This window comes from Mesocricetus auratus, unplaced genomic scaffold, assembly GCF_017639785.1.
Source record: "Mesocricetus auratus isolate SY011 unplaced genomic scaffold, BCM_Maur_2.0 Super-Scaffold_100676, whole genome shotgun sequence".
Lineage (NCBI taxonomy): Eukaryota > Metazoa > Chordata > Mammalia > Rodentia > Cricetidae > Mesocricetus > Mesocricetus auratus.
In genome coordinates, this window is record NW_024429266.1 from 96,224,324 (window position 1) to 96,245,386 (window position 21,063).

General features: G+C 50.6%; 1 protein-coding gene across 2 annotated transcripts; it reads left to right on the plus strand.

Moving 5' to 3' along the window:
* The first annotated feature begins 452 nt into the window (after positions 1 to 452).
* Rab11b (RAB11B, member RAS oncogene family) lies at positions 453 to 15,461 on the plus strand. 2 transcript variants are annotated; one of them, XM_005081319.4, is made up of 5 exons: positions 453 to 584; positions 12,104 to 12,299; positions 13,060 to 13,253; positions 13,517 to 13,597; positions 14,444 to 15,461. In XM_005081319.4, the coding sequence occupies exons 1-5, from the start codon at positions 545 to 547 to the stop codon at positions 14,587 to 14,589; spliced, it is 657 nt and encodes a 218-aa protein (XP_005081376.1). In that variant the 5' UTR covers positions 453 to 544; the 3' UTR covers positions 14,590 to 15,461. The 2 variants fall into 2 exon arrangements, with proteins under 2 accessions (XP_005081376.1, XP_040593284.1); XM_040737350.1 differs by lacking the exon at positions 453 to 584 and adding an exon at positions 903 to 980.
* Positions 15,462 to 21,063: the final 5,602 nt, after the last annotated feature.

The following is a 21,063-nucleotide window of genomic DNA, read 5'->3' on the forward strand; positions in this document are numbered from 1 at the left end:
AGAACTGGGGGACCAAAGAAGGTTTCCCCATTGTACACACATACACCCGGAAACGGTCGTTTATGGGGCTAAGGTAAGAGGCCAGAGCAGACTCACTGACCTATGATGTCATCAGGACGTTAAAGTCCTTAACATCACCTGGAGGTAGCTCAATTTCCCTTCCCCGGCCGGTCCGCTAGAAAGCCGAGTCTGAATCCAGTCCCTCATTGGTTATGCACTCCGTCAATCCGCCTCATTGTTGCAGTCTTCCGCCCCGCCTTTCTCCCTCTGCCTCTGATAGGCTGCTGAGTTTGTCACTCCGGAAAGGTCCGCATTCCTTCCGCCTTTCTCCAGGAGACCGAGGGCTGGAAGGGTGGATCCCAGGAGGCTCCCACCCACCTGAGCTCGGCTCCTAAATCTGATTGGCTTTCCCGGGTGCCTGTCACTACCGCTCTCACCGTTGACTGGTCGTCGGACCGCCGCTCTGCGCGGCGCCGGTTCCGCCCCCGTCGGGTGTTTGTGGTGGGGCTGCGGAGTCGCCGATCCCGCCGGAAGCGCCAGGACAATGGGGACCCGGGACGACGAGTACGACTACTTATTCAAAGGTGCGCCCGGTGGAGTACAGGCGGGCAAGGGCGCCGTAGCGACGGGAGGGTCGAGACCGCGGTACGGGGCGAGAGGGCTCAGGGTGGAGCCCGAGGCTTCAGCGGGGTCTGTCCCGGGTAGAGAGCCGGAGGACGCCACAGCAGGCCGGGCTCACTAGGCTTCCGGCCCTAGTTCGCTGCCGTGAGAAGAGGGAGGCTTAGACAGGCCTATGGACCCCGGATGCGCCGGGGCGGGGCCGGCCCCGGAGGGGGTGGGGCCCGGAGTGGAAGGCGAGGCCGTTGGGGCGGGGCTCCCTGGGGGCGGGGCTTCCCTGGGTTTGGCGGGCGGGCTGCGTCGAAAGCAGGGTTATCGATGGATGGGGTTAGGGCAGTTGAAGAACCTTGTGGGCGTGCCCGGTAAGCCTGATTGGTGTGAGCCTTCTAGGGCTGGGCCTGGACTGGTAGGGGCGGGGCCCGCCTTGGGGTGGAGCCTGGGTCATGTGGTGCGGGAGCCCTAAATTGTGGTGCCTTGGAATTGGGTGGGATGGTGCCTGTGTGTGCAGGCGTAGTTTAGACTCTCCGAGTAGTGAGTGATGGAGGTGTACGTAGCTCGATTGGTGGCGAGCTTGCCTAGCAGTAGCATGCACAAAGCCCTGGGCTCTGCCCCAGCACCTCGTAAATCTTGTGGGGTGGTACAGGCATTGGGTGGCCTGCTCTTGGGAGGCAGACCTAGGAAGATCAGAAGTGCAGAGGCCAGCCTGGATTACTGGAGCTTTCTCTCAAAGAAAAAAGCACACATGGATGGCATTGGCCCAGTGCGTACACTGTTCTGAGACTTTACAATATTGACCCCTTTTAATCCTCTTTATGAGTTTATACAATCCATAGTGTCCAATAAACATGCTTGTAGTGGTGCATACCTGAAATCCCATTACTCAGAGTTGGAGGCAGGAGGATCTTTTTCTACTTCAAAGCCAACCTAGGGGTGATGAGATAGGTCAACAGATATTTATGTATGTTGTCAAGACTAATAAGGTGAATTCGGTCTTGGGGCCTACGTGGTGGAAGAGGGTCTGCAAGTTGCCCTCCGTCCTTTGCATGTACTCCATGTCACATGAGCCCACACACATACAGCACACAGAATAAATAATGTTAATTTGGCCAGGTGTGGTGGCACAGGCCTTAAGTTCTAGTACTCAGGAGGAAACTGAAACTCACAGAGCTCTGTGAATTCAAGGCAGGCAAGTTCTAGGGGTGGCAGGGAGTTAAGTGAGACCCTATCTCAACAACAACAACAACAACAAAAAAAGCTAACCTTGGTTATATAGCCATAGCCTATCCACAAAACAAGAGGGAAACTGAAGTTGAGAGAGACAAGTTCCTGGGGGAGGAGCAGGATTGGGCTCCCGACAGTTTATAGAGTTTTTGCCACTTAGGGTAAGAGCTTTGGGACAAGTTTTGCAGCTTAGATCCGAAACAAGCAGGTGTAGACCTCCCCTCAACATATACACATACTGCCCACAGGAAGAGTTTCCTGCCTGTGGCATGATCAATAAAAGACCCAGAGACTGATATTAGGGTTCAAACTTTAAGCTGAAGATCAGAAAAGCAAAGTAGCCGGCCACTAGTTCTTACCTCTAGCTCAGGCTGAAAGGCGATCCTGGCTCCACCACACCCATACTGAAATCCAGACTGCCATGTTCTCCTCAGCAAGGCTGGAGAACCCTGAGACTCCAGTGTCTTCCTATCCTCAATGTGGCTGGAGAATGAATGCCAGCTCTGAGAACCTTTTCCCGTCTTAAATACTTCCCATGAGCCCTGGAATTAAAGGTGTGAGCTCTGTTATTCTTTTAGACTGATTCAATCTCGTGTATCCCTGGATGGTCTTGAACTCAGGGAGATCCATCTGCCCTTATCTCCTGAGTCCTGGGATAAAAGGTGTGTACCACCACTGCCTGATCTTGATAGCTTGAGGCTGCTTCGCTTTCTGAATCCCCAGGCAAGCTTTAATAAAACATATTATATTACCACATCCCCCCATGTCACTGGGGTCCTTCATTTCTCTGATGAGCATATTTAGGGATCTCTGGTATTATGACACCTTCTATGCCAAGCTGGGCTTTTTAGTCCTGTACCGTTCATGCTAGACTCCCTACCTGACAGTGGCTGGTTTTGAGTTAACTCCTGAGTACTGAAGGGACACACAGTTGCCCTTCTGGGAGTGTGTCCTGGTACTCAAAGCCAGCCTTGGAATCTTGGGATTGTGGAGGTAGTAGGGATAGCCATGTGACAAAAAACTCTTAGAGACAGACGTTTGCAAAGATACAGAGTTAACTACATACACCATGGCCTGGTAGTGGGCTGTGTCCAGATGTAAGACTGATTACCAGGTGTTAGATTCCAGGTACCACTTAGAAGCAGAGGGTGATTTGGAAGGATTTTTTGGAGCCCAGATATTTGAAGGGCTGTCTGGTGATGAGTGGAACAGACTCAAGTTCTACTGTGGCAAGGACCTGTCCCCACACAGCCCACCCTGAGGAAGCTTCAGGCAGGATAGGGAATCTTTTTCCTTCAAGTCAACACATTGAGCATCTGTGGTCATTCCCTGCTTGTTTTTGACCTTTTGCTATTATAAATAGCCTGGCATTGAATGTGTGCCCAAGTCCTCTCTTTGCCCTGTGGGCTGTTTCCTTGATGTGCATTCCCAGAAGTGCAGTTACTAGGTCAGGGGCGATGGAGCGCCATTGCCATTCCTGGTACTTGTCTCCAGAGCTCACTTCCTGGAAACACCAATCAGCTCCTGCAAGCAGCTGGCTGGAGGGAGTGCCTACCTGCCCTGTTGCCCTCCCCACTGGCCTCCTTTCCTGGTCTGGCAGGTGCTTTCTTCAGTTAGTCTTAGTAGCTGCCTAACCCACAAGGCCAGCGTTCCACTAATGCTCACCCTAGGTTTCCACGCCATTCCTTATAGCTCATCTGAGGACCCTTTAACACTTGTCTTTTTCATTCAGATTTTCATGCCATTAAATTAGAAAAGGAAATGCTGGGGAATTAAAAGGGAAGAGGGATAGCAGAGGGCCAACTACTGTCATCAGTTACATCACTTGCCTGCACGTGGCAGATCCCCCAGAAGGTAAAATCACTGCACCTGCCAGTCCCTTTGAGACCCACAGCCTTCAGAAGCCAACCATCATGACAAGTGTAGTGACCTGGTTGGCCTTGGAGAGGCATCTCATATTCAGTGGCAAAAAGATAAGGTCAAGGCCAGCCTAGGTTACATAGTGAGACCCTGTCTCAAGAAAAACAAAACAAGAACGTCTACAGTTGCACTAGAACTATTGACAAGGACTGATCTTGTCACTGTGTGGCTCTCTGCAACCTCTAGAAGCTTGAGAAGGATAAGTCTGGTGCCTCATACACCCCCAATTCCCTGTGCTCAACCAGCCTTGCCTGTCCCCACCTCCTTATCCTAGGCTTTGGTCACCTTTCTTTGACATGGAGGGCCACAAGTCTTTGCTTAAGACAGCTCCTACACACACACACACACACACACACACACACACACACACACACACACACACACACGCATGTGCACATACACACACTCACGTTTTTTGGCAGCCACATTACACATTGGCTCCCTTGACCTTAAGACAAAGGACACACACACTCACACACTCACACTCTCTCTCTCACGGTTTTGGCAGCCACATTACACACTGGCTCCCTTGACCTTAAGGCGAGGCCGAGAGGTCCCAAGAGTAGGTGGCCACGTGCAATTTGTTTTCCTCCACAAATAGTCTCCTCTCTCTCAGGAATGAGGTTGTTTATTTGTACCTAGTTATAGATCCTCACGTTTATTCTCCCAATATTTATTTTCTCCTGTTAGCCACTGGCCATTTTCTCAACCTGCTAGTGTATCCCCAGGGATACCCCCGACTTCTCCTCTTAGGAACCCTAAGTTACCCACACTGGGATCACCTAGGGCCCATCCTCAGACTCTTTTCCAGAGTTCCCAGCCAGTTAGTGCCCACCTAGGTTTCAAGGACACAGGTCTTGTGAGAAGCACAGGGACCCTGTCTTTGGGTTGTACCCACCCCTGCCCAAGGACATAGAAATGATTAGACCCCAGGAACAAGGCTAGCCCCAGAACGTACATCCTTCCACTTAGGACACCAGGCTAGGCAACATGCCTACCAGGCCTGCTGTGCTGTGCTAGTGACTCCCACTAGCCCCAAAGAATAATTGAGGCAAGAATGCTCCCCTGTGCCAGGCTCTGGGACCTGGAATGGTCCCCCCACTTCATAGGGGACACTTTCTTCCCTACACTGAATAGCTGCTCAGTCAGCCTGAACATCAAAGGCTCCAGGGCTACCCTGTCATAGGATAGGCTAGAGCATCCAGGGCGCCTGAGAGGTGCCAGATCTTTGTTTTTGCCAACTGGGCTTGCCCTGCTTAGCTTGCCAAATGGCATATCCAGGGGGACCATTTCCCAGCCAGCAAAGCCACAGACTTCTTTGGAAATACTGGGGGTTGTGTCCTCAAGGTCTTCTTATTTTCCCAAGACAACTGATCACTTGTTTTTCTTGACAATGCCATTTTCACAACCATCTTACATGCAGAGGCAGCCTAATCACCACCCTGGTATATCAGGTACCCAATGCCAGGGATGGCCTGAGCAGCCTAGCCTTCCTGCTGCTCACCTGGGCATAGTCTGTGGACCCTCAACCTGGTGTGTGCTTTCTTGTTCTCAGTGGGTAACCTTGAACTGGGAATTTGTCTCTGGGTTGCGTATCCTTAAATGCAACTGGATTATTGACATTGTGTCTGTCCCTGGGGTGGCTCTGAGAATTTGCTAAACCTAGGCCGGTGAGGCATTTGGGCACAAGCTTGACCCAAGGTCCAGTCCTAGTCACAGTTCAGCTGCTGTGGCCAAGGTTCCCGGAGGCTCTGCAACAGAGGCAAGGCTGAGAAGACAGAGGGTGTGAGAGATCTGAGCAGGGCGACTTTTCCATGTCATTCCTGTGGGCGTGAGAATGAGGAGCAAAGTTCTCCTGGCTGTGGCAGCTCCTGTGGGAAGGAGCTGAGGTGTAGATGCTGTGGAGAGTGATTCCTGCAGTTTAGCTTGTTTCCATGTGGCTCAGCAGCCCGTCATTGCCCCAGCCAGCATGCTTGGGAGTCCTTGGCTCTGGGTTACAGGCTCTTGTCTAGCGTTACCTCTTTCTCTCAACTTGACTTTTTTTTTTTTTTTTTTGAGACAAGGTTTCTCTGTATTGTTTTGGAGGCTGTCCTGGAACTTGTTATGTAGACCAGGCTGGCCTTGAATTCACAGAGATCTGTCTGCCTCTGCCTCTTGAGTGCTGGGATTAAAGGTATGCGCCACCAATGCCCGGCTGAACTTGACTTTCTTTACTGAGTACCCACAGAGGCTCAGAAGGATGCTGAGCCTGTTGTCACGTGTCTTGTGGTCCAGGCCATATGATAGTCTGCAAGGAGAGGAGAAGCCTGAACTGAGTGAAGGATCTCACAGGCTGTTAGATCTTGAAGGATGAGAAGGAGTTTGTTGGCTGTCCCTGAAAGATGCCCACATGGTGGGAAGTGGGGAGATAGGCAGGCTGAGGTGCACTGGGCTTCACTGCCTCCAGGAGGTAGAACCAAGACCCCTGAGATGAGGGGAGAATGGTCTGGAAGACATGAGATTGAGGTGGAAGGAAAGGGCCTTGTTCCAGAGACCTGAATTCAGATGCTGCCTAGATGACTTCCCAGGCGAGTTGCCCTGGACATGCATTACTTAGTGAAGGTGATTGGGAGGTGGGGGCAGATCTGCAGATAAACACAGGCCCTGACTCCTGCTTTGCCTCCATGCCCCTGCTCATAGCATGCCTTGGGTTCCCCATTCCTTGTCTGAATCTCAGTTTCCTTCTTTGTAAAATGGGCTGTGTGGGTAGTAGATGCCATCTCTGCAACCTCTTTTTGTCCCCTCTTATGAATATGTTTCTGGATTTTTTTTTTGGTTTTGTTCTTTTTGTTTGTTTTTGAGTTGTGTGTTGGTTTTTGTAGTTTTGTTTTTGTGGGGATTTTTTTGTTGTTTTGAAATACGGTCTCACTATGTAGCCCTCGTTGGCCTGGGTCTGCCTCCTGAGTGCTAGGATTAAAGGCCTGGGCCACCGTACCAGGCTTGTGTTGTTTCTGAGGGTCTCATGAAGCTTAGACTTGCCTCAGACTCACTGTGTAGCCCAGGATGGTCCTGAGCTACTTCTGCCTCCACCAGCAGGTTAATGCAGTGCTGGGGACCAGCCCCAGGCTTCATGCTGTTTAGACAAGCGCTCTACCATCTGAGCAGCGTCGTCATACTGTTTGTCCTTTGAAACAGGAACTCAAAATGTAGCCCAGGCTGCCCTTAAACTGGTGATTCTCATGCTGCAGCTGAGTCCTGGAATTATGGGCATATACCCCTATGCCTGCCTCAGTCTTACTATTGTTGGCTCTAAAGCAACCAGCCCAGAAGGTGAGATGGATTGGGCTCCCTGTTTTTCCCATCCTCACTTGTGGCTTGATGGGGGTGACCTGAGCATCTTCCCAGGGTGTTCTAGGCGTGTCTAGGGTCATGTGAGGTAGGCAGCCACTTTGTTGATTCATTCCACAGACATTTGTTGGCACTTACTGTGTGCCAGGCCTTGTGCCAGGCCTGAGGACGCAGCGGGGAACAAGACTATCCAAGATCCATGCTTATGGGGCAGGCTAGCCACAAAAACAGAAAAGAGCGAGACCAGACACGTGAGAGTTTCACAAGCTATGGAAGAAAAGCTAGGACAGAGAATGGGGAGGGTTGGGAAAGGATGATTAGTATAGGATTGTGGGAGAGTCTTCTTGACCAAGTGGCGTGTAAGGGGCTCACAGAGAGGTGAGGCAGGGGCCAAAGAAAGAATGGTCAGGTAAGAGTAGCCCATGTAAAGGTCCTGAGGCAGGCCTGTGTCTGATATGTTGGGGCAGAGCAAGGAGTCGATGTAGCTGACTGGAGCATGTGGGAGATTGAGGAAGGGAAAGAAAGAGGCTTCAGCGCGTGTAACACCATGCCTGTGGGCCCCGGGGAGGACCTGGGCTTTGATTCTTAGGGACTTAGGAGCTTAGGACAGACAGTGTAGCTCTAGTGCTCACAGATGTCTTGTGGCTGTAAGCAATACAAGCTTTTGGCTAGGACCTCAAGAAAAGGCTGATAGTATGATAACAGTGTAAGATGGTGGCCTGACCTTTGAAGGTGACAAAGAGCAGGGATCTAGACACACACACACACACACACACAAACACACACACACACACACACACACACACACACGCGCGCGCACACATACTTCTCTCACGTTCTCACACACTTTGCCCAGCAACTGAGTTCATATAGTCAAGTACATACAGGGCTAAGGGTCTGGGTTCCATCCCAACATCACATACACCAGGTAGGCATGGTGGTGAATGACTGTGTCCCCATACTTGAGAGGAAGAGGTAGGACAGTCAGTAATTCTAGGTATTCCTCAACCACATAGTGAATTGGAGGCCAGCCTGGGCTGCATGAGACCCTATCTCAAAGGAAAGTATACATATCAGTATATCTTCACTATCTGAAGCCACCTCATAGAATCCACATAGAAACACATTACTGGCCCCCAGAAGTGCCCCGCAGTGTCCCTTCATTTACAAAGGACCCTAGAGTATGAGAGGAAGACAGGATTGAAGATGACTCAAGTTGTTGGCCTGAGTACCTTCCAGGTTGACTGAGCTAGAGAAGGTGGGGGTGGTACCCATTGAGCTGATTGAGTGACTAGGACACTATTCTGTTGTGCTGACTTGAAGTGCTAGGCCTCTCTCTAGGGATATAAAAGCAGAGAGTGCACCAGCCTGGGCTTGCAGACAGGAGGTTAATGTAGGAGTTATCAGACGACAGATGGTTTTTGCAGTCGGAAGCCTGGATGGGGTCACCTGGGCATCCAGTCCCGGGGCTCCCTTATGTTTTCAGGTAGAAGGATAGCCTGCAGCAGCTCTCAGATGGGGAGGCAGTGGGCATCACTGAAGCAGAGGAAGAAACAGTGTAGGAGAAGGAGAGCTCTCTGGGCTGCTGCATGGGGACAAGGGACTGAGACTTAACCTTTTCCTTGTAGTCACTTGTAGGTTGCTATGTTCATGGGGGGTGGCTGAGCCCCTCCTGAGGGTTCTTCTACTGTGTGTTCCTCACCCTGCTCATCAGGGCCAGTGAGCTCAGCTTCAAATCTCTACCTGTATCATCTCTACCCACACCATGGGGTCCTGATCCCCAGACCCTGGATAGCCATGCTCAGTCTAGAGTGCTCCAGAGAACTGGGGGCAGAACTTTCTAGGGGCTAGCTGTGCAGAGAGGAGAAAATCAGGGCAATGCTTAGAGTGGTAAGGCATCAAGAGAGTGTATTCTTAGCCTGGCCTGTGGGCATTTTGGGCGGATCAGGTGGGACTGGTATTCTGGCACTCGGGAGTCACAGAATACTGAGTGTTACACAGCTCAGATGGAAAGGTATCCTGGAGCTCAGGAGTCAAGGACTACCACATGTTGCAGTAAGCATAGTAGCTTACAGCCTTGCCTCAGGGAAAGGCTTCCCCAGTGTATTGGTTCTGCTCTGGCAGGAAAGGGTCTTCCAGCTGGGGATGTTTGCCCAGTGTTAGCAGTTTTGCTTGGCAGGAGGTTTCCCGGCGAAGTTGCTACAGTTCAGCTCTGCTCATTGAGAGTGGAGAGCAGAGCAAGGGAAGGTTTCCCTGGTAAAAGTGTTACAGCCCTACTCGCTCTGCTCTGCCCAGGGTTACCTCTGCTCCGCAAAAGAAGATCGGCACCCAAAACTCATGGAAGGGGTTTATTGGGAGGGAAGACTCCAGGTGATTGGCAGAGGGCAGCCAGGTAGTGCGAACAACCACTAGCTGAACAAACACAGGGTCTATATAGGGCTTCCAGAGTGGGGATTGGTTAGATTTCAATGCTGAGCTCAGATTGGCTAGAGCTCTGCTCAGGGATTAGTTAGTTTTCTGCACAGGATTAGGGTCAGATTTGGCTCTGGTTTCAGGGCCAAAGTGTGTTTCTTTCTCTGGTCCTTTTTAGCCCTTTGGCTCCAATTTTAGGGCCAGGATGCATTTCTTTCACTGACTCTGATTCCAGGGACAAAGTGTGTTCCTTTGGCGCTGGTTTCAGGGTCAGGGTACATTTCTTTGGTTGTGGTTGCAGGGCCAAAGTGTGTTTCTTTGGCTCTGCTCAAGGTGTGTTTCTTTGACTGGTCCCTTTTCCCTACATGGCCTGTTGGTATACTCCTTTATGGCCTCTTGGTACACTTAGGAAGCTGGGGCAGGAAGATCAGAGTTTGAGGTCAGCAGGGTTACATCATGAGACATGCCTCACTGGCCTCCTACCTTCCCCTCCACCCCACAGAAATGTATTCCTTTCAGGAGAGAGAAATCAGAGCATGTAAGCCGAGCAGCTCGGTGTGGCTGGAAGGAGGGGAAGGGTGCTGCCTGTTGGGTCCTGGGCTCTTCTAGGCCTCAAGACTTCCCTGTGGGGCCTGGGTTCTTCTTGAGAGCTCTCCCCAGTTTACAGTCATGCCTCTCTCCTTGGCTGGGAGTCTGATCCTGGGTGAATACCCTTCCTGTTCCTCAGGCCCCAGATGACCAAGCCTGCAGCCCTCAGTGCTCTGTAACTGAGGTAAGTCCAAGCTCAGTTAGAGTCCCACACCTCTGCCTTCAGGGACCATAGCATTTCTGGCTGAAGTATCTGATTAGATGCCCACTGCCTATTACATCTGCACTCTATACATGTGAGCACATGCACATGAGAGTACAAAAATGTAAGCATGGACATGTGAACATGTGCATGGTGAATTCTGAGGCTAAGGACAGCCTGCCCAGGCCCTGCCTCAGATTCTAGGTGTGTAGCCCCTGGAGGCGGTATTTTCCAAGCCAGGTGAGCACTCGTTCTACAGCCTGGCACCAGTCAGTTCCCCTGAATAGTCTGACTACTGGTGTCATGCGCTGTGTCCTGGGAGCATTAACCCATAATACCTTCTCTCTCCTAACCACGTTGTCCTGGTAGATATTCTGGAATAGATTTCCTTTTTGTTTTTTGTTTGTTCCTGTTCAGTTTTGGGGTTTTGTTTGTTTGTTTCTTTTTGGTTTGTTTGTTTTTCTGTATTACTTTGTAGCCTGTCCTGGAACTTGCTCTGTAGACCAGGCTGGCCTTGAACTCACAGAGATCCGTCTGCCTCTGTCTCCCAAGTGCTGGGATTAAAAGCATGTGCCACCACCGTCTGGCTCCTTTTTGTTGTTGTTGTTTTGAGACAATGTCTCATGTAGCCCAGGCTTGCCTTGTTTGTTCTGTAACTAAGGGTAATCTTGAATTTCTTATTGTGTGTGTGGGGGGGGGCACAGCTTCTCCCATGCTGAGTCACTGTGTGACCTTGAATGGCCTGGAACTTGTTACATAGACAAAGCAAGGCTAGCCTCCCCGAAGTGTTGATTAAAGGCTTGTGCTGTCATGGTCTTGGATCTCTGGTCTTCTTGCCTTCACTTCCTGAGAATTGGGATTATAGCTCTGTACCCCAGTTTCTGCCCTGCTGGAGATTAATCCCAGGGCTTGACTCATGGTAGGCAGACTCTCTACCATGTGAGCTGCAGCCCTAGTTTGCATTAGTGATTGGCTTCAGCTTCAAGGAGGCATGTGCCGGGCTAGATAGAGACCTTTTCTCCCTGCCACTATTAGAAGGCCAGCTTTTAGGCTGAACGAAGTCATACACACTTACATGTGCCTTATAAAGATGTGACAGCGATGGGACCCTCTAGGAGCACTGAGTAGAGTCCTCACCTCAGGCAGGAATGGTAGCCAGCTCTGGCTAGGCTGCAGCCAGAATACATGTTCCTGCTGTCCATGGAACTCCCAGCACTACAGATGAATGAGGGTTTGTTTGTCTGAAGCAGCTGGAGAAGAAGTATGGGCAGGGGGAGGAGTATTGTTTCCTGTCACCTAAAACACCAGACACAGCTGTAATAAGTATTAACCCTGTTGAACAAAGCCACAGTAACGATGACAAATGCTCACCCGTGTCTTTCTGGGTACCGCATGCTGGCCAGGTCCTGCCTGACTATGTACTCTTATTTCCACCTTTCAAATAGGCCTACTGCCTTCCTGTTGACACATGTAGAATAGGAGGCCAGAGAGGTTAAGTAACTTGCTCAAGGTCATTCATTCCAGAGCTTTCTATGACTATTCTTGACTACTCAGCCACCAGGCTCTGGGGGTTGGTGAGTCTAAAGCCATCCTGTCTGCAGCGTGGCCTGGGATGTTACCATGCCCTAACTGGGACAACCAACAAGTGAAGGTATCTGGGCTGACTGTTTCTGAAGCCTCCATTTGCCTGTGTGTTACCAGGGTGTCTGTAGGTGGCAGAAACCGGGAGTCACCATGCAGGTTTGGTGAGTAGATGCAGGAAACATTGGATGCTACCTGAATCTCACCTCTCCTCCCTCTCTCCCTGCCCTCAAGTGGTGCTTATCGGGGACTCGGGTGTGGGCAAGAGCAACCTGCTGTCACGCTTCACCAGAAACGAGTTCAACCTTGAGAGCAAGAGCACCATCGGCGTGGAGTTCGCCACCCGCAGCATTCAGGTGGACGGCAAGACTATCAAGGCTCAGATCTGGGATACTGCCGGCCAGGAGCGCTACCGTGCCATTACCTCTGCGTGAGTTTAGCCAGAAAAGACCTGGAGGTAGCAGGGGTGTGTGGGCGTGTGACATGGGAGCTTGTAAGGGTATGTAGGGGATGGACAGCAGTGTGGAAAGTTAAGATCAAGAAGCAGAGGGGTACCCCAAGAGCTGTGGGACCCACACACAGACCAGCACCCAGCCTTGGGCATAACCTGGCACTGAGGTTATTACTGGGTAGACAGAGAGGGTCTGTCATAGGCCTTCCATTCTGATCCGACCTCACCCAGACAGCCTACCTGTCTTCCTGTCCTGGCATCATTTCCCAGTTTTAGCATACATATTGCATCATTGTAGTCTCCCAATTGCTAAGACCCATCCAGCCTGCCTCTTTATGCACCCTTGAGCCCCCTGGCTGTCCATCATCTCATTTGCTATGCTTTGGGTTTCTTTCCCATCGCGGCCTCATCACTGGTCCTTCATCCCCAGAGGATGGAAATAGTCCCATGTGTGGTCCAGGCTTGTCTGCACTGTGGGCATTGGCACTTCTGCCTGATAGCAGACCTGCTGTATCCTCTCCTGTTGATGATGACCTTGGGGTGCCTTCTAGCACTGAACCCCAAATTCCCTCCTCAGTCTCTCCCATTTGTGAAGGCCTCCTTCAAAGATTTGATGGCTGCCTTTTGTCTGGGCCCTGTGCTTAGACCAAAAAGCCACCATCCTCTGGGGTTCGCCAGGGTTCGCCGGAGGCCGCTGCCAGCCTCCAGTCTGAGGTTGATGTTTGCACCTACTCCTCAGGTACTACCGTGGTGCGGTGGGCGCACTGCTGGTATATGACATTGCCAAGCACTTGACATACGAGAATGTGGAGCGCTGGCTGAAGGAGCTGCGGGATCATGCAGACAGCAATATCGTCATCATGCTGGTGGGCAACAAGAGTGACCTGCGCCACCTGCGGGCTGTGCCCACTGACGAGGCCCGCGCCTTTGCAGGTGAGCTGTGGCAGGCTTGCCGGCAAGTGGTGGGACTGTGCTCTGATGACCAGTCTGACGAACTCAGAGAATTGTCCAGAAGTCAGGTGCCCACCTCCTCCAGTGTCATGGTCATGGTCATAGTGCCTGTGCTCAGCCTTTTGTCCCTGAGCAGTTAAATTAAGCTCTTGGTCCCACCCAGTAGCTGCACAGGCAGGTGGGCAAGCATAGTCCTGGAGAAGGGTGTGGGAGCCAGACCCAAGAGAGAATTTTCTCTTTTCCAGAAAAGAACAACTTGTCCTTCATTGAGACCTCAGCCTTGGATTCTACCAATGTAGAGGAAGCCTTCAAGAACATCCTCACAGGTGGGCCCAGTGTCTGGGTGGCTATGAGGATAGTGACCAGTGTGCATGTGCACTGCAGACCCAGTCTAGCCTCCCATGCCCCAGGTTCAGGACATGGACACAGAGGTCCTCCCCCAAGGCCCTGTGATGGGCCCGCTGGGGTTGCAGGGGAAGGATGGAGTCAGCAGCCTAGGCTAGCTGGGACCAGTTCTGTGCCCTGCTCCTCCCATTTGGCTGTGCCTGGGAACCTCCAGGAGGCTAGCCCACAATGCGATTTTACTATGATGTGGTGGGGGCATCCTTCACAGCATGGTGGGAATTGTCTTTGTTTCCTGTTGCTGTGATAAAGTACTCTAAAATAAAACAACTTGAGAGCTGGGCATTGGTGGTGCACGCCTTTAATCCCAGCACTTGGGAGGCAGAGACAGGCAGATTTCTGTGAATTCGAGGCCAGCCTGGTCTACAGAGCTAGTTCCAGAACAGCTTTCAAAACAATACAGAGAAATCCTGTCTCGAAAAACCAAAAAAAAAAAAAAAAAAAAAAAAGGCAACTTGAGGGATTATTTTGACTGACAGCTCAAGGTACTTGAAGCAGCGGGTTATGTCATCCCAGTGAGGAGATGGGGTGTGCACAAAAGCTCCCTCTCTTCACTGTACACAGTCCAGCATCCCCTGCAGAGAACGGTCCTACCTGTGTCAATTAAGTCAGCAAGACCCTCCCCTCCAGGCGTGCACAGAGGCCCTTCTCCCAGGTGATTCTAGGCTCTGTCAAGTTGAGGATGAGGAACCATCCGACCTGTGTCCTGTGCATAGGTAATTTGCCTGGGGCAGGCACACAGCTTACCCGCTATATCCTCCCTGTTACAGAAATCTACCGCATCGTGTCACAGAAGCAAATTGCTGACCGTGCAGCCCATGATGAGTCCCCTGGCAACAACGTGGTGGACATCAGTGTGCCACCCACCACGGATGGACAGAAACCCAATAAGCTGCAGTGCTGCCAGAGCCTGTGACCACCCTGCGCCTCCATCCAGCGTGCGTGCACGTCCTCGGCCCCCGGCCAGCCCCTCCAGTGTCCTCCCGGCCCCTCCCATGTCTCTAGGACAGGCTGCTCCCACCCTCCAAATGAGCTCCTCCTGTCAGCCCGCTGGCCCAGAGGGAGCAGGAGTCAAGTGGCCTCTCCTGTCCTGCCTGCTCAAGAGAAGCTAGAAGCCCCTTGCTTATGTACCTGCTCTTGGGTATTGTGGACATCTTGACAGGGTGGGGAGTTTGGTAGGATGGACAGGGCCAGCCAGAGGTGAGGAAGATGAGTGGGAGGAGCCGGCTTCTGTCTCCCTGGCAGACTCCAGGGAGCGATCACCTCCTTCCCTCTGGCCAGTTGACCCAGCTGGCCCTGCAGCCCTACTCCAAACCCTCACTGAGCTGATACCCGAAGAGCCAGGCATCAGGGGCTGGGCAGGTGGACACTCTAGGCTCTGCCTCCTGCCTATACCACCATAGCCAGCGCCAGCACGGCCTCCAGCATTCCCAGGCCTGCGCACTCCTGCTCCTGCCTGTAGACTTATGCTGGGAGAAGACCCCCCCACCCTCCACCCCCGCCCCTGTCCATTCTCTTCTGCACGCAGCGCTCTCCCCTGCCCGTCCCCCTTTCTCTGTCTTGTCTACCTGTCTGGTCAGGAACCTGTCTGCAAGTGAAGCAATATCTCCATGTTTTGTATATACAACTGCTCTTGTAGCCTTTGGTTTTTGTTATTGTAGAGAAACACAGATTCTTTATACACTTTGTAAAATTTACGCCAAACCCCAGCTCTCGAACTCTTATTCTCCCTGTAGCCCTGCACTGTTGCCCGTTACTAAAATGTATAAGCCAACTTCTGTACAGAAACTTGCCACTCAGTCTCTGTCTTTTTTCTCTCCACCAGGTGATGCACCTGAGCTGGGGCCCTCTTACTGGTCCCCAGTGGTAGTTAGTCTAGTACCTGCTGAACTTGTATACTCAACTGTAAGATGAGGATCCTGGGCCCCAAGGAGGGGAGGGTGAGTCCTATCTAAAAGGCTCCAGCAGTAGGGAGGAAGGAAACACTGGTGACCTGAAGTAGCAACCTTAACTTAGACAGTTTAGTACCTGCCTCCCCCAGAAAGCTTGTGTCTAGGATCGCTAGACATGAGGGCGCCCTCTGGTGTGAATGGGAGGCATGAACATGCCCATGGCTGGCCGTTTCCACCTGCTGCCAACAGTGGCCTCCTCCTCTGGGGTCCTGGCAAGGAAGACTTGCCTGGTGACTGTGGGTGATGTCAGCAACACCCCTAACACACGGCTTTCTTTACTCTGACATTTGATGGGGCCAATAGGGGACACCGGTGACTTGCAAGGTGAGTAGATCTTGATTTCCAGTCCTTCTTCCTAGGACCCATCTCCCTTGTCCCTGTGCCCCAAGCCTACATAGTAACAAAATGTGTCCTTCTCCACCCCTGGAGGAAACCTTACAATCCAAATTCAGCTGTTCTAGAAGCCCTAGTCTCTGGATGAGGAGAACCTGAGGCTGCCCCCCCCTACTCCTTCCCCCCTGATTCTAGAATGACTGTAGCCTTGCCAGGGAGAGTACAGTGGGCAACTTCTGACTCATCTTTCTGATCCAAGCTAGTTACAGTGGCTCACACCTGTAATCTCACACTTGGTCGATGGCCGCAGGAGATCCTGTTCAAGACCAGCCTCAGCTACATGAGGCCCTGTCCAAGAAATAAAAAAAAGAAAGGAAGGAAGGAAAAACCAAAGAGCTCAAGGGAATTGGGGAGGATTCCCCAGGGCATGTCACAAGCCAGCAGTCAGCCTAGGGTCAGCCTGGGCCAAAGCTGCTGATGTGAGGAGGAGGGGCTAGCAGACAGAAGCAGGGGATGGCAGAGGCCCTGGTCCCCATGACTGGCAATGGGCTGACTTACCCTAGGTTTGGCCATGGCAGGGAAAGGTAGGCATGAGGGACAGGAGCCAAGGTAAAGCAGCAGGCACTGAAAGTGCTTAGTGTAAAAGGTCTCTCAGCCAGGCTGTGGTGGCGCACACCTTTAATCCCAGCACTCAGAAGGCAGAGGCACATGGATCTCTGTGAGTTCGAGGCCAGCCTGGTCTACAGAGTGAGTTCCAGGACAGCCAGGACTGTTACACAGAGAAACCCTGTCTCAAAAAACAAAAACAAAAAAAGGCCATGAGCTGGAGAGATTGCGCTGATAAAGGTGCTTGCCACCAATCCTGATGACCTGAGTTGGATCCCTGGAGCCCACTCAGTGAAAGAACCAACTTCTACAAGTCCTCTGATCTCCACAGGACACTAACACTAAGTATTTTTTTTAATGATTTATTTTTATTTTAGATGTATTGGTATTTCGCCTGCATGTATGTCTGAGGGTGTTAGATCCCTTAGAACTGGAGTTATGAGCTGCCATGTGTGTGCTGGGAATTGAACCCTGGTCCTCTGGAAGAGCAGCCAGTGCTCTTAACCGCTGAGCCATCTCTCCAGCCCCACACTAAGTATTTTTACAAAACAATACCAAAATTAGTCATGGGGCTGAGTAGACGGCTCTGGGTAAAAGTGCCGCACGAGCACTCAGTAGATCTCAGAAGCCACTTAAAGCTGGAGTCACTAACACAAACATCAGTGATCCCAGCAACCCCTCGGGGAAATGAGAGGCAGAGACAGGATATTCAGAAGCTGGGCCAGCTTCTGCAGGGGTAAAAGAGACACCCTGTCTCAAACCATGTGGAAGGTGAGGACTGCCTCCAAAAGTTGTCCTCTGACCTCATCCCTTAGGAAGACTTTGATATGTGCACACAAATGTGCACGCACATTCCTACGTGCAGTGTATATACATGCATGCATACAGTGTGGGCACGAATTCACATGCAGAGTACTTACATTAACACTCTATGTATTGGTTGCAGGAAGTGGAGAAATCAAGCTAGAAGTGGAAACTTCCTGCCTAGCTTTCATAGTGCCAGAAGCTTTGTAGGCTGCTAGAGGAGAATTGTCACTGATAGCCCTGCCTATGGACCCTGTCGGCAAGTCCAAGCAATTCCGCTCTCCCTACAACCTTCAGTGCTGGGATTATAGGCATGTGCAGGATGAGACTTGATTAGTTACATGTATGATGGCATCCAAATTCTGGTCTTCATGCTTATACAACAAATGCTCTTAACCACTGAGCCCTCTTTACAGCCTCAGACTATCCCTATTTCTCATCATGTCCTAGGTGCAGTTCTTTTCCTGGACAGTAGACCGTGGAGACCTCAGTGGGTGTCCTCAACACTGATCCACACCTGAAACAATGTTGGCGGGGCTGGGAAGTGTGGCCTTTGTGAGACGAGAGTCAGAGTGAGGCTCCCATAATGGCACGGCAGTATCATGCTTAGCACACTTAGAGGCGCACCTTGCAACTCCTCCTGCCACATCACAAAGTTGCAGGAAGTCCTCCACCAGATGTTACACCTTGCTGTTAGTCTCCCAGGCACCAGGACAGCATGCTAAATGTGCCTCTGTCCTCTGTTTTTATTGTTGTATTTTATTTATTTGTGTTTGGGGCCCTGGTGTGGAGGTCAGAAGATACCTTTCAGGGATTGGTTCCCTCTTCACCTTGTGGGTTCCAGGGATTAAACTAGGTTAAGAGGCTTGGTGGCAGGCACCCTTACCCGCTGAATCATCTAACTGGCCCTACCATTTCCAATATCCTGCTCCCAAGTCTTTCATACAGCAAAATAAAATGACCTTAGATGGCCAGTGTGGCCAGGACTTTTGATTGTATGTGAATTGGGAGAGGCTACTGGGCATATGAATAACTATTCTGAGACAGGAAGCAAGGTTTCCTGCAGCCAGAGAAGGAAGGTTCTGGGCTAAAGGTTGTCCTGGCTAGTTTCGTGACACAAGCTAGAGTCATCTGCAAGGAGGGACCCTCAACTGAGAAAATGCTTCCATGAGATCTAGCTGTAAGGCATTTTCTTAATTAGTGATCAATACAGGAGTGGCCAGAACAATGTAGGTGGTGCTATCCCTGGGCGGTCCTGGGTTCTATAAGAAAGCAGGCTGAGCAAGTCATGGGACAAGCCAGCAAGCAGTACTTCTCCATGGCCTCTGCATCAGCTGCTGCCTCCAGGTTCCTGGCTCCTGTCCTGCTTGAGTTCCTATCCTGACTTTCTCAGTGATGAACCATAATGTGGACGTGTAAGCCAAATAAACCCTTTCCTCCTCAACTTGATTTTTGGTCATGGTGTTTCATGGAAGCAATAGAAACCCTAAGACAACGGTTATTTTGTTTTGTTTGTTTTGTTTTGGACAGGGTTTTTCTGTGTATCCCAGGCTGCCCTGGAACTCACTTTGTAGAATCAGGGTGTTGTTGAATTCCAGATTCAGAAATCTCCTGCTTCTGCCTCCCAAGTCTTGATTTTTTTTTTTTAACGAGACAAGGTCTTGGTGTCTCTCACAGATTGGCCTCACACGTGCAACAACCCTCCTACCTCCCAAGTGTAGGATTCAAGGAAAATGCTACCACATCTGGCTGAATTAGAAGAACTAATTCAGTCAGGCTTTTATTTTGTTATTTAAACCATTTTCTCACCGTTACTGTAATTATTATTGTGCATGCATGATAATGTTTGTACGTGCACAGCACATATGTGGAAGTCAGACAACTTTGGGGGGTCAGTTCTCTTTTTTCACCTTCAGAAAAGTATTAGTTACTTTTGTGTTGTGACAAAACCATGGCAAGGCCACTTATCTGAGAAAGGATTTATTTCGGCTCACGGTTCCAGAGGGACAAGGGCCCACCATCGTAAGGAGGCATGGCAGCAAGCAGCAGGCATGGTGACAAAAGCCAGAAGCTGAGAGGTCACATCACCAAGAGAGGCTTTCAGTTCTCCAGGCCTTCTCCCAGGAGAGCCATACCACATAAACCTCCCCCAAATAATGCCACCAACTGGAAACCCAGTGTCCAAATAGCAGAGCACACGGGGGTCATTTTTCATTTAAACCAATACACATGGCTTCCAGTGAATTTGGGTAGTCACTTTCCTTTGCAGTGATAAAACACCATGGCCAAAACCACTTATAGAAGGAAGAGTTTCTTGTGGATTTCCAATTCCAGAAGGCTAGGAGTCCATCATGGCTAGGAGCATGGCAACAGGCAGGCAGGCAGGCAGGCATGGCACTGGACAGCCACTGAGTGCTCACAGCCCCATCCACAAACAGGAAGCAAAGAACACACTAGAGTGTGGCTACAGGCTTTTGAGCTTCAAAGTCTGCTCCTCGTGATAACACCTCCTCAATAAGGCCACACCTTCTAATCCTATGGGCACCACTGTTGCTCATACCCTCTGTCTCTCTGTGTCTGTGTGTGCATTTTTCTTTGCTGATGTGCCCTCCAGCCCTCACTTGAGGAGAGAGAACAATGTGGGTTATCCTGCTCTATCGCTCTTCTTATCCCAGAGGCAGGATCTCTCACTGAACCTGGAACAAGGCTGGCAGCCAGCAAATGTGAGAGATCCTTCTATCTCTGTCCCCTTACAGAGCTGAGGTTACAGACAGACACTTTGATATGTATTCACATGTGTACTTGGCTTGCCATGCCTTCCTAATCCCACACTTCAAATTTTTTAATTTTTTATTTTATGTGTATGAATGTTTTGCCCACATGGTATGTTTGATGCCCACAGAGATCAGAATAGGATGTCAGGTCCCCTGAGATTGAATTATATTTAGATTGTGATGAGCTGCCATGTGGGTGCTGGGAATCCAACTTGAGTCCTCTAGAAGAGCAGCCAGAGTTCTTAACTGCTGAGCCATCTCTCCAACCCCCCCTCATCCCCCCAGTTTTGCTTTCTAAATAGCATTTGCCAGATCCAGGCCAGAGTCAGGGGATACAAATCATCCTGAAATATCTTGCTGGGCCAGTAGGCAAGCAAGATGGAATTGGAAAGCAGCCATCATAGCAGGACAATGATTCACAATACAGCCTTGACAAGAGACGAGAGAAGATTTACAGAGAGGCACTATGCCTTTTCCTTCGCCTCACTAAGCCAGGATTGCCTTGAACTCACATTCTTCCTCTCTCTATTTCTGGAGTGATTGGATGACGGGCATATCCTACATCAGTTCACATGGTGCTCGGGATGCACACGGGGTTATCACTTTTTCTTCTTTCTTTGAGATGGGGTCTCATTTAGCCCAAGCTGGCTTTAATTTGTAGCCAAGGATGACCTTGAAGTTTTAATCTTCCTGCATCTATCCCCCCAAATGCTAGGAATACCTGTGTGCGCCATAATGACCAGTTTTATATATTGCAAAAGGCAGCGCCCAAGGCTTGGTGTGTACTGGGTAAACATTCCAACTGTGCGACATCCTTATTCCCTCATCTTTTCTCTAGTTGCAAAATTGGTTCATTTGTATCTTGGTTATTTCTTTTCTTTCTTTCTTTCTTTCTTTTTTTTTTTTTTTTTTTTTTTTTTT

What these genes read in the sequence shown, in the direction of transcription:
- Rab11b (XM_005081319.4), top strand. Translation starts at nt 545, where the DNA reads ATGGGGACCCGGGACGACGAGTACGACTACTTATTCAAAG. An exon ending in TACCGTGCCATTACCTCTGC is followed by an intron (nt 12,300 to 13,059) that starts GTGAGTTTAGCC and finishes CCTACTCCTCAG; the next exon opens with GTACTACCGTGGTGCGGTGG. An exon ending in CGAGGCCCGCGCCTTTGCAG is followed by an intron (nt 13,254 to 13,516) that starts GTGAGCTGTGGC and finishes TCTCTTTTCCAG; the next exon opens with AAAAGAACAACTTGTCCTTC.